Genomic DNA, 13,136 nt, shown 5'->3' with positions numbered 1-13,136 from the left:
GTCTGAGGCACAATGAGTCATTCAGTTTCTTAATGGCAAGATGAGTAGATGCACTAATCCACTTTGTTCGCTAAACGTGTCCTAACAGCTGGCAGAGTGATGAGTAATCGCTCTACATGCAACCACATCAGACTCCTTGCAACACAAAGCGCCATTCTTGATGATTAAGTCGAAAAGCTTCCCATGTGCAAAAACACGCCATCAAGCGACCTTGTCTTGTACAAAGGTGTTGCATTGTTTTCCCTTTAATTATCCTTTTACTTATCCACACACATACAGCAAGTAGTGGAAAGTCGTTCTGTCAAGAACTGGTCGAACGCAAGGTGTATGTATTTAGAAGGTGGATTTTTATCGATTTGACAGGGCGACATTTTAGTCGAGTTATGTCAGAGTTTGTTTACAAAAACATATGGTATGGGGCTACCAACATGAACAAACAGCCTCGATTCTCAGTCCTTTGAGCAATTTCGCTAATTTATGGGTCATCTTCGCATATTAAGTGTTGTCCCACAGACGATTGACGATATTTGGTTGTATTTTTCGTCAAAAAATCGCAAGCGATACCACCACCGGCGCCTCCTCCGATGCTGCCGTCACTCTTCTCAATACCCTTCCCCTTGATCACCTCGGAACTGTTATGTCAGGTCGAGAAATGTCAATTTGCTCTAAACAACTCTACCTTCTATATCTACATACCTTGGGTCGAACGATCGAATTCTTTTGACTGTCAACGATGGTGGTGATGATGCAATCCAGGTTCAAAACCGGAATTAGTAAGTTCGACACTCGGTAACTTTCCACCAGGGGGTGAACTCTCGCGTGTTTACTGTTTACCTGCTCACCAGTCAAAAAGATAGATTATTCTTATCAAACGTGAGTCACGCTTTTTCACAAGGGTTCTCCTTGTTTTACTGCTACTCCCTTTTCTCTAGGTATCACCACACACGAGGTAAACAAAAACAACAAAGAACCAGTATCGCAAACCGGCATACGGAGGCTAAGTGCATTCGATTCGAAGTAGCTCGCTAGACTTCACTTCTTGAAGCAAAAAAGCAAGAAAGCATAAACAAATTCGCTCGCGTAATAACCACAAAAAAGCCAGTACTAAAAGCACATGATTTATGATGCAGATGGGATACATAAACACATACCCCAGACAATTCCGCGTTCTCTTCTTTCCCATCCGCAGATTATTTAGAGCTCGCGAAATAGCGGCGGATAAATTTAAATGAAGCGCACATTAGTACGATGTGTGAAGACATTTGGCGTAAATAAAGTATTACTGTAAGATGGTTTGCTCGCACCGGTTTCTTCGAGCACACGCGATCATGAAGCTCTTTTGTGCGTAAAGAAGAAGTTATTTGCGTACGCTCTCGAGGTTCAATGCACCATCGATCGCGTCGAATAAAATATTACGAGGAAGTACTGCTGTCTCGACCAACCGCCACCAACATTTCGTCATGATGATTCGACCGCAAACGATGGCTTGATAAAAATATAAATATTCCAACCGGAGAGTTCCAAGTCTGAACGCTTGAGGACGCAACATTTGTTTATGCTCATCGAACCATGCCTGCAAGCCTGTGAAATGGGCGTGCAGTAATGCAGTCAACAATATTGCAGAAAACGCGTTCTGGAGGCTCGTCTCATGAAAAGCGGCCATGCCCTTCATTGTTGACCTTCGTGCGGATGACACGGCGCAGTTGCCGAAATAATGTAGTCACCACTCAAGTCGGAGGAGCCCTTAAAAAACATGGACGGAGAAATGAAAAAACCGGTTTCGGTCACTAAACACACAAGGGAACACTGTTGGCGATGCGTGGATAAACATGGCAAACATGGCGAAGGCAGTTTGGTCGCTGGTGACACTCCCTTAGCTCCAATGATGGTTTAATATGACTGAGTTATAAATTATGTAAGAATACCTTTAGAGTAGAACCTCTTAAAAATACTAGATATAATACCCAAATTTCGTGACAGTAAACAAAATGGATTCATCATTGTCAAACACACCATCAGAAGCAGCAAAGAAGCTCGTACACGACGATATTCAAAATGTTTAACAACATCGATACAACGGTCGATAAGCGCCAAAGCGTCGTAATAATTGGAAAGTGAAGATGACGATAAACTGCAAACGTCCCCCACTAACTAATCAGTCGCAACGAAGCAAAACAACGCACTGTTGTGGTGGCTGTCAACCGTCAATGTTTTCGCTTCCTTTCAATCACAGATAATCATGTGCGCGCGTTTGCCCTATCTCTCTCTCTCTCTCTGAAGCTGTTGATGTTTACTCTTGCTAATATGTCACACGATGTCACTTGGATGATGTGATGTTTACTGCGCTGGCCTACTATGACGACCACTTGCACACAGAGAGTGTTGCATCCCGGCCGAGAAGAAAGGTTTGGTCTGCCAAATCTGTTCATCTGACGCAACCGAATGGATTGCCCTTTTTAATTGCGCTTACGTGTATTGACGGTTGTCACAACACAAGGATCATCCGATCATTGCTTTGCGCAGCTTACGTTAGTGAACCGAACATGATGAACGTAAGGAAATAGTTATGTTCATTACCATGAAAATCGTCAGCGGGAAATTCGGTCGTTCGGATGACGCACCGTAGGAAAACTTCAGCAATTCAAGAGCTTGATTACACCAAACACCTCTTTCCTTACACTACAACCCGTCTAAAGTGGATGCCGCCTTCAATTGTAGGTGCAATCATGTCTTATTGTACCCTTTCAAACTAATCCCATCCCTAATCGTGATGATATAGAGTCCACTTTAAACAAAGTTTATGGACAGACGATAAGGAAACCAGTTGGAACCGATCTGGAACACTGTTTTTAGGGCCGATGCCAATGTTCACTGACTCATAAGATGTATGCAAGCTATTTGCTTGCTAATACTTAATCCAGCGCTATGTATCGTGGAGCATATTCTTGGTTACTAGTGGATGACATCAAGAGGAAAGATTACTAATTACCGATGATATATGGTCCTTTCCTGTGCCTTGTGTAGCAATTCACCTCGGATTATGTGTCGGTCTTAATGGTACCGAGGAAGGAGATTAAATGCCGCAGGGCCACGCCACACCAATCATGGCTAGAAATTGACAGTAACGCTCGCCAGACGCTGATAATCTTCTCAAGAGCGCATTGGCTGGATGAATCAATCAGCCAACGATGGAGGTGGATGGTGACCTTGCAAAAGCTTGCAATCTTGCTAAATAATGCGCTGCTCCGAGCCGGAAAGGGTGAGTTATCGACATGATTTCGCCAATCTTTTCGATAGTAAAAATAACATTTATTGCCCCCGCCCAAAACGGGAGGCTCTTTGTTCCCGAAAGCGTGTATCCTACTGAGGCACAAATGTACGAATTATCAAACTGCTACTACGAATATACGGTCACGACGACCCGTTATCATGGTCCCGATAAGACATCTCCAGGTATATTTTGTTAACAAACGGTGCCATGTTCTTGCGCCGGCTTTACAACAGCCTGCACATACACCAAGACTCGTATGGCCCCACAAGGAAGATTTCAGTTTCGATTTCGCACCCACCGTGAACCAGTTCCGGCCAGTTCTGTTAAGGGTGAAAGATAAGACGCGTTTACATTGCGGTCTACACGACCGCACGTCTACACGGGCCAATTTACTGACGCAGAGATGAAGAAGCAGCCTCAAACCTATCATCCCGAGCAAATGGCCGTTGTCTGTACTGTCTGCCGCACTGATAATAGTGCTTCGGAAGGCAATTGAAGCTGTGGCAGCAATCAATGGTAGCAGTCCGGTCGCTCGCCTACCACCACACCAGAAGGCCGCATGTGCGTCAGTCGGAATCGGAACCCTGGAATCTGACGCCTTTTGGCTCACATTTTTCGCACACAGGAGGCCAACAGTGGAGCAGCAGCAAAACAGACGGACTTCATGTGTGCTCGCGTTAAATCAAGCGCAATTGTTTCTTCCTGCTTGCATCTGGTCCGGTCTGGTGCGATAGATATGGTTTGGCCAGCGTTTGCAGTATCGGAAGGCAAGGCGTGGTGGCCTTTTTGCATAGAATTATCGCGCCATTATCTCGAGACAACATGGCTCCCCGAGTTCTCTGGCGATTCGGATTCGGAAAACTCGGCTAAAAACTATGTAATTGATCATAAGGGGCACGATCACGCCACACAAGCGCTGAGACCGGACATAATGCGTCGTTCGCTCGATTTGTGGGTGGGGTTGGGGGGTTGGGATAACAATATGCAAAATATGTTGTTGTGGTAGGTGCTGGTCTAGAACAACAAATTGCGCCTTCGTGCAAGATCATGTGAGCACGATCGTATCTAAATCCACCCACCCAACCAGACCGATCGGTTTACAGTTGTTGCCTACTGAATTCTTCGTTCTGCAGAACTCCTGAAGCTTTGGATTTCCTTTTTGCCCTCCACTGAGGCCCAACGCTTCTTACATGCCTCCCCAGGAGCGATCATTCAGCACGCATTTGTTTATGGAGTCGTACGGAGCGGCGAGAGTCAACCGTGCCAACCGTGGCGGCGATTCACATTCCTTGCTGGGGCTGTGTAAGCCTGCTAAAACCGGTTCGCAAACTTGTGTTTGTAAACATGGCCGGCTCACGGACCTATCATCTCGTCTAAGGGCTTGCGAAGAATCACTCAACTCCAAAAAAATGTTTTGCAGGCCCCGATCTTCTCCATGACTCAACTCAACCGAGACAGAGAACCATTTCATTTTCATTTTTCAAAATAGTCGTGCCTTCTTTCGGGGCTAAAAGAAGACTTTGTTAAAAGAATGAGAAGAGGATGATCGCTCCCCAGGCTTCTCCAAGGGCGAAGAGAGGTCTCGGAACGCAAGCAAGCTTCAATTTTGGCCCATTAAGACCATCTTCTTCGTGCTTCGAGAAGACGAGAACTCAAAAACTCATACAAAAACACTCATAATACGCGTGTAGCTGGAAGTGATAAATCCCCCAATGAGGATGAAAGATGTTGTCAGCTTCGGGACGAAAGATTCTAAAACGTATTAAAATCTCACACCTTTTCCTTTCGAGGTTATATTTGAACTATTGAGCTATTACGCTGCAGGTGATTTTGTGTGACTGTTTGTCACACACCCTCTTTCCCTCGTGTACGTTTATTGTTTTTCGTAATGCGAATCTAAATTCCGGCCTGATGCTGCGCTGGTCGGATGTAAATGTTGATATGCGCCACATTATCGATGCCGGTGTGTGTTTTGCAAGAACAAAGTGTTTTGTGAAGAAACATTCGGTGGAAAATTCCCTGCTTCTCGAACCGTGTGCTGTTACAGCTGTTTACGAACCAGAAAAAAAATTGTCTTGATAATGGGTGAGATTGGGGCCCATAAATAGAACTTTTGGACGGGGCATCTGGTAGTGTGGACACGCTTGCCCGCTACTCGCTTGTTTATCGAGTACAGCAAACTATTTTTATGGCTTTTTTCATCTGCTTTTCCTTTCATTAGGATATCGTATTCCGATATCAAAGAGCACACATGTCCAATTTTATGATTACACCAGCAATGCCGGCTGCATGTAAACCGCGAACAGTAAACATAGCAATGCTTACTACGACTGCTTCTAAAATGCTCCACACACACTACCAAAATTTGCGTTGCGATACTGCACGCACACATACACACACTGTTACATACGGTCTGAAATACAATTATTTATTTAATTTCTTTCTTAAACAACATTTATTTCCACACAAAATAGTTTGCGATAGGACGACGAAAGCGTGCTAATATCTTGTCATCATACCTCTTGTTCACAAACTATCGCACGTCCCATGCTCCAGCCCTACGCTCTACACCCCGGCATGCTATTATTTTGAAGGCCACAGCACATTCGTCGTGCCGTATCCAAAACATCGGCCGTATTCCACCAACCGCGCATTCCCAACCCGCCAGGCGCGTTCCAAAAAGCCGGTTCCACAAGCTCACCTGAGGTGGTCGATGTCTTACGCACACTACCCTTCGCTAACGCTGCAAAGGGATATATGGGTGCGACCTAGCGAAGCGCGCGGGGTGGGAGAGTGGGTGATGATGAGGTTGGAGAAAGAATTGTGTTTGCCTACCCCTCGTACCCGTGGGGTGGTGGAATCGGGTGGCGACGCGAAAATCCGGGAAGAACGAAAAGGGGGGGAAGAAATGGTTTTGAGAAACTGCGTCGTAGCGAAATCGGGCCCCGGAACGGGAACAGCCGGCATTTTCGGTGCGGCATGTATATTTCTGCTATTGCCGTTCTGTACTCCGGCTACCGGCAAATGTGTTTTCCATGAGCAGTGTGGTAGCAAACGTGCCGCTTTCGCATAATCTCAAAACATAATGCAAACTGCAACTATATGCTCTCTCGGGTGCAATGTTTGGCCTATCGGAAGGACTAGAATTTCATTGAAACAGTAAGCAAAAACGTGCATGTTAAATTTTCATTGGAAGTTTTACGAGTTTCGCATTACCACCGGTCCAGAGAAATCGAGCTCCGTTCGCTTGCCCCGTACAGAGTGCCGGGTTTTGGGTACGGTATATGATAAGCGGCCGCACACACGAACGGCAACACACTCACACTAGTGTGTGGCTATAGCTGCTGCGTAACTTATTCGCTATGTAAAAGGGTGGTTTTGGGTGGTAGGATGGACAAGAATGGCAACATGCAAGGGAGCGGTGATGTTAAAAAAATATACGAACTGTGGGTAATATATCGCCTCTAAATAGAAATTTAACATCGATCCCATTTTCCCCTTATGCCAATTCTCGCAAAAGTTCAGTTTTTGATGATTGAAACCTGTGCATAAAGTAAATGAAATTTATGTCGCATTTATATCATTTTTACCCTCCACATGTTTTGACCGCTCACTCGTCACCAATCACCCATAGTGCAAGCGCGATTAGGTAAGCGTAAATCTACTCGCGGTTTCTTTTGTCTCTGCGGGTGTGTGCGTGCAACCGTGCGCGATTACAAGGAGCGCGCGTGTAGTGGTGTTGTTTTGGTATGGCTTTAAATGCGGCAGGCAAGCCGCGTTCAGGCTATAGTTCGGTTTCAGAGATTGTTCCGTGCGTGCACCTCTCTCTCGCAAGAACGGCAATAGAGCTACGACGCCACACGCCTTGCTTTGACTGCACTTGCCAACCAGAAGTCTCTAGGCCCCCGAAGTGTTGCTACACGTTCTTAGTGTATCCATCAAAGAGTGTACAACCTGCGGTTGAACCGAAACTAACTACACTGCCTTCCAAAGTGCACGGTATTCTGTGTTGTTGTTAGCTGCCAAACAGAAGGAAGTACAAGCACACCTTCCATAGTACAAATCCCGCGGATCATCCACGTCCCGAGTAAACCAAAAGCGAAACCAAAGCTGCCTGGTGCAAAGTGTTTTTGCTAGAACTCGAAACAGAAAGACCAGAACCCAAAACCCCAAACGTACAGCAGCATCATGTCGGCATCACCGATCGCACGTCAGGCCTGTGCCTCCATCTCCCAGGCCATCCCGTCCAAGCGAGTGCTCATCCATGACGCATCCGAGCTGCCGGATCTCTACTCTTCCACGCCCGGTGGCACCCTGTACTCGACCACACCCGGAGGTAAGCATTCCATTTCCTCCCTACCCCAGAATCTGCCTGAAGTGTGAAGGTGGGCCAGTGTTTTGTAGAACGTTACGAGCCAGAACGCACGTACGCAATCTGGCATCCGATAGGCGAAGGAACCGTGCGTCGTGCGCAAACTCGGTTCTTGGCCATTACTCCGTTCCCATTCATCGTACGATGGTGATGTGTGCCCCCAGTAGTGGTGTTGTGTTCTGTGGCGTGACCAGCAGAAGAAAGTGTGAAAGGGAAAGGTGTGTTATTGTTTGGAATTAATTGGGCTCCGAATTTCACGGACACGCGCGTAACATTGTGGTGTGGTGGTGCCTTTGAAAAGCGAAACGTTACTACGCAGTAAACCCATCAGGCGATGAGGCGATGTTGGCCGCACAGGTGTTACGAGTAGAACAGATTAATGGTAGAACCAATCAACTTATAGAGAGGGACACAGTGGCTAAGCAGGCTTCCAGTTCTTGGAGAGATAGAATCCGGCATTAAGGCATTCAACTTCATCTCTTGAGGAAGAATGATCTCAGTAGGCCGCTGAAATTCAAATGTTGTAACAGAGCAAATAGAAGCGCAAACACGTGTTTCTTTCCGTTGCGTTACAATATCTGAAGACGTTCCACGTCCACACATCTGGTGTCTGCGAGAAAAAAAAACGTGCATAAGGAACTAAAAAGAACAATTTCCCACCTTTCTTAAGTATGATATCTTGGCATTAGCTCTTGAGAGTGCTGCTAAACGACTACTTTTTTGACACAGCAGAAAACTCAGCGGGTGTGTGTGTGTGGCTTTTTCGTTCTATTTTCGGTGTGTTGTGGCAACACTTCCCGTATTTCTGTTTCGAAGTTGACGCACTTTGGCCCCCGATCATACAAATTGTGTGTTGTTCAAACGGTTGGGGCGATCGTGTGAGTGTGCGTGCGCCGTGTATCCACAGGGGACATTAACAATCCGCGCGTTAGATTTAAATTTTATTCCCCACAGCGGCTGCTGCTGCTGCTGCTGCTGATGCTTGACATGGCGGACAAAGACCTTCCCCCACATTGCTGCCTAGAAGCGGTCGCTGCTAGAGCTAGCACGCTGATTCAGAGCTCTCCTTCCGCCGCCTAGACACACCTGGGGGACCACGTTGCCTGCCGCGCGGCACATTTGGTCCGAGTTCCGTCTCCCTTCATCGCTAATAATTGCGAATCGTGCGCGACACGAAAACGCAGAACCGGTTCCTCCCACCAGACTTTAGGCGATTCAAGAAACAAAAAGCGAGTATAGACGAATGTCCCCAACGAATTCAATTCCACGTCCACCGAGGGAAAGAGGGATTCAGAATTTTGTGCAATGATGGCCCATATCTATGGCCCGAGTGCGGTGGGAGTGGGGTTTCATTGCCAATAAACCTTGTTGTTGTCTCTGCATCCCCCTGTTCCTCTGGGGGTAGAGTTTATCCATTATAAGATGCTGTTATTGTCGCACGAGTTGCTGCTAACAAGCTGCTTAAAGAAACATCTCTCTTCGCGTTTCGGATGCCGTTCCCAGAAGTAGTCCAATTTATTTCGGAAACGGTTGAAGGACTCCTGGAATATGGAAGCCGGATTCCACCCATCCGTAGCCGAAACCCGAAATTGGGTGACAGTGGCGAACTGGTTTCGGTGTAAAAATAACCACAAAGCAGCAGCAATGGTTTCAAAATAGAAGGAATCCTATCCATTTTTTCTGGAACTCAACTTTCGAACTTGGAAGCTGATAATAGGCTCTCGAGGCCCACTGTTCTGTGCGCGTGTCCTTCGTCGTTCTTGGAAACTACTTTCACACGATCTTGATCTGCTTTTCGGTTGTTGAAAAAGGATCTATAAATTAACTACCAACTCCAAGATCGACCGGACAAACACACACACACACCCGATTCGGTCTGGATGATTGTAAAAGTGAACGTTTTGCGGCCATTTTTTGGTGGGTGGGGGGGCAACAATTTGCTGGACAGTTTTGCGCACGGCTCACATCATCACAACATAGGCTAAGAACTGGGATGGGTTTTGTTTCTAGTAGAAACGATCGGCCATCTTATCAACTCGCACTCACGCGAAAAAGCCAATGAACCGATCAACACACACACACACACACACACACCCGGACACATATGGACACAAAGTAAAAGAAGAAGAAGCATGCTTTGTGCTTTGAAGAAATACAATGTGTACTCGGTTGGTGTGTTGTTACCACGCTCACTCTCGCTGTGGTCTCTAATCTGTGGCCGCTTCTTCCACCAAGGTCCTTTTGGGCCAATCTTATCTTGCACAGTAAGCTCGCTCGCTAAGCAAAGTTAAAGCCCCCGTACTAATGGTCTCATTGCATGGATGAGGGGACATTTAACCAAGAAGAAGGAAAAGGAAGTACGGTTTTTTGGCGTACATATTGCATAATTCGGAAGCGAAAAGTTTGTTGGCTGGCGTACACACACTGACTGGCCGCAGTACTGGCACGCATCGCACCGAACCCGGGGTGGCAAGTTAAAAATAATCATCCAAACGCTCTTCTCTGTGTGTGGATGTATCGAAGCCGACGTGGTCGTCGACTTTATCTTTCTCAAGATAGGTTCACTTGAACGAGATATAGAACATGAGCAGTCGCCGTCGAGAAGGTCTTTTTTCTTCTACTAAATTCGCTCAACATCGCTGTGTGGTAGAGGACCGTCAGCGAGGATCACACCAGACAAATGGGCGATCCCGGTTAAATATAGAGTACTCTAGTACCGATTTTAACCTTCACGTGTTGGTGTCTTCTGATTCGGGAACACAGCACAACAACAAACGGGTTGTGTAAAGTTGATTCGATTGCGCCAGCAAGATGTTTACGATACATTAAACGTCCGTTTAGCGCTGCAATATCAACTGAAAGTTCCTATATAGAGAGACATTGAACTTAGAATCGTTTACCAAAGCGTGGACACTATTTTCTAGCACCCCCGAATAAAAAAAAGGTCAAACATGGCCTCAATTTGTGGGGTCTCCTCTACACACGACGCACACGCATCAATTTTGTGCGAGAGATATGCAAATGCAAAAAGTAAACCTTTCTTGTTTGTCTGGCTTTGTTTGGGCCTCCCACCAGCGCCAAGCGGTAGATCTTCTCGAATATTTTTTCTTACTCTACAAAGTACACTAATGTCGCGAGGTGGTGTACCTGATGGCAGCTGCTTTGGACTGGAAGAGAGGCTTCTGGAATTGTGTGTGGCAAGATGGCAAATAAAGACGGTTGCCAGATTTCACACTCGGTTTGCCGTTTTTTTTTTTTCGGTGTGTTTGTCCTCCTCCCAGACACAATCTGCTCTTATCAGGACAGAAGAGAAGATTCTCGATGCCCGGTGTGCTGTCTGCGGTTTGCTGATCGTAGCTCAAAGATGGTGGAAGATCTTCGGAAGAGTATGAAGTTGCTTGAAGCTAATTGATATTGAAATCAAACACAAATTCCCTCCTACAGCATGTGTGCTGGTAGAGGAGTTTAATTTTGCGCTGCGCGAAAAGATGGCACGCAGACACGCTCATGTGTCTGCGGATGGGATGGGTTGGGATCCGATGCGAACACGCGTTTCGGGGTTCTATGAAGGTCAAACTCGTCTGGTGAGTGAACGAGAAATGTGAGACCGCTCGGTGGCCAAACATCCAACGCATCAACACATGAAACAAACACGGATAGAAAGATATAGGGACCAAAACTGATAGATCATGGTGCCGATCGTTGTGCTCGTTAGACGAGGAGATCTCTCTACGTATAATGATTTGACAGAATAAAATATTAATGAGTGGCTTTGTTTTCCCTTTTCCCCCCTCTCTTCCTCAGGTACTCGCATCGTGTACGAGCGGGCCTTCCTGATGAACCTGAAGAACTCTCCGCTGGCACGCACTCCGCCGAACAATGTGCCGCTGAACCTGCTCCGATCAGGCGGCGGAAGTCCCAACTCGAAACCGCTGACGACGCTGTCGGTGAAGCAGCAGAAACCTGCCCGGAACTCACCGCCAAAGTACGACGAGCATCAGGAACAGTTCGATATGGATCTGTAAGATGGGTCCGGTTGCCTTCGCCTCTTGCTATTGGCTGCTAACCATCGGCTAGCAACCCCGGAAGAGGATCTTCCCGCGGACCCGGTGGACAAAAACGGTCGATCGCAAGGAGCACAGGGGAGGATCGTCTCTCAAGCAAAGAGCACCGAGGACAGAGGAAGAGAGAGAAAGAGAGAGAGAGAGAGAGAGAGAGAGAGAGTGAGAGAGAGCGAGAGAGAGCGAGAGAGTGGAGCGGAAGATATTATTATTACTTTCCGTTTTATGTTTTTAATCTTTTTTTTGTGCGCAAAAATTTCGTTTTTTCCTTTCTTGTTAACTTTGTTACACGCATATAATGGCGGAGAACGCGCGTGTTTTTGAAGTAATATTATTAGCATCTCTGAATATTTGTGAGCACAGGGCCGAGGGCAGACAAGCGGGGGAATGGCGGCGGCGGCGGCGGCGTTCGTCGGCGACGCCCTGACCCAACTTTCACTATCCGACGCGCACGCTAACAACGGCACCCAGAGAGAGTAGGCATCTCGATAAATCGTTGGATGTAGACTTTATAAGTTTATCGTTCCTTCGGTAGTAAGATTAGCGTTCTATTGTGTTTTAAAACACTTGTGTGTGGGTGTGCACACATACACACACACACACACACACCAGTAGTCACGTAAGAATCACGACACACGCAAAAGGAACCGTGTTTTTCTATTAGTATGACATTTGTTCGGTTCACATCACCAGCAAGGCGCAGGAGTAGATCAATCGATCGATCCGTCGGCTAGAGTTTGTCACGAATTTTAGGTATCGCGCTTCTACAAAGTCGATACACTAAGGGTTCATCTCACGCTTTGGACCCATCTCTTCTTTTTGCTATCTCTAGTTCTCGTGTGCCAGAAAACTTGGCTAACACACGCACCACACGGTGTGTCTTCCCCTTTAACAAAACTAGCAAAGCGATGAGCATAGCTCATGCAATATACTTCCTAAAGTCGACAAAAGAGGGAGCCACAAGGAGCGCAGCAGTGTAGTACAAGCTTGATGGCACAAGCAAACAGGACCGAAAGTTTAGCGAGAGAGGGTGTGATTTTTGTTTTGTTTTTGTCTGTTTAGAAGAAAACCCTCCCCTACTGGTGATTTGTGATAATTGTGAAAGATTTCATTGACTGCATCCAAACCCGATCGGACGAACCTCTAGCTCCACGCGAGAGTGTGAGTTCTACGGGAAGAAAAGGAATCTTTCATAGTTTTGTATTGTTTAAGCCAAGAGGTATAATTTTATCGCATGTAAGAATTTATGAAAAAATCATCAAAAGAATGAAGAATGATATAAACAACAAAAAAAGATTTAAAAGTGAAGTGATTTTGAGTTTGAGTACAACCTGTTTGTGTGGGAATGAGCTTGTGAAGCTTAATCGTGTATGCTTTTTGTGAGTAAGGTTCGGTTTCCGTTTTCTGTGATTTTGTGAAGCCAGAGTTTTCG

At 46.4% G+C, this 13,136-nt stretch overlaps 1 protein-coding gene across 1 annotated transcript; it reads left to right on the top strand.

Annotated features, from left to right (window-relative positions):
* The first annotated feature begins 7,057 nt into the window (after positions 1-7,057).
* On the top strand, positions 7,058-13,012 carry LOC118513978 (eukaryotic translation initiation factor 4E-binding protein 3). The gene is made up of 2 exons (XM_036060404.1): positions 7,058-7,607; positions 11,448-13,012. Exons 1-2 carry the CDS (start codon positions 7,460-7,462, stop codon positions 11,666-11,668), a joined length of 369 nt encoding a protein of 122 aa, XP_035916297.1. The 5' UTR covers positions 7,058-7,459; the 3' UTR covers positions 11,669-13,012.
* Positions 13,013-13,136: the final 124 nt, after the last annotated feature.

Source organism: Anopheles stephensi, chromosome 3, assembly GCF_013141755.1.
Source record: "Anopheles stephensi strain Indian chromosome 3, UCI_ANSTEP_V1.0, whole genome shotgun sequence".
Classification (NCBI taxonomy): Eukaryota; Metazoa; Arthropoda; class Insecta; order Diptera; family Culicidae; genus Anopheles; species Anopheles stephensi.
Note: the sequence above shows the minus strand (reverse complement) of the source record. Positions and strands in the feature narration are given on the sequence as shown.

What these genes read in the sequence shown, in the direction of transcription:
- LOC118513978 (XM_036060404.1), top strand. Translation starts at nt 7,460, where the DNA reads ATGTCGGCATCACCGATCGCACGTCAGGCCTGTGCCTCCATCTCCCAG. An exon ending in GTACTCGACCACACCCGGAG is followed by an intron (nt 7,608 to 11,447) that starts GTAAGCATTCCA and finishes TCTCTTCCTCAG; the next exon opens with GTACTCGCATCGTGTACGAG.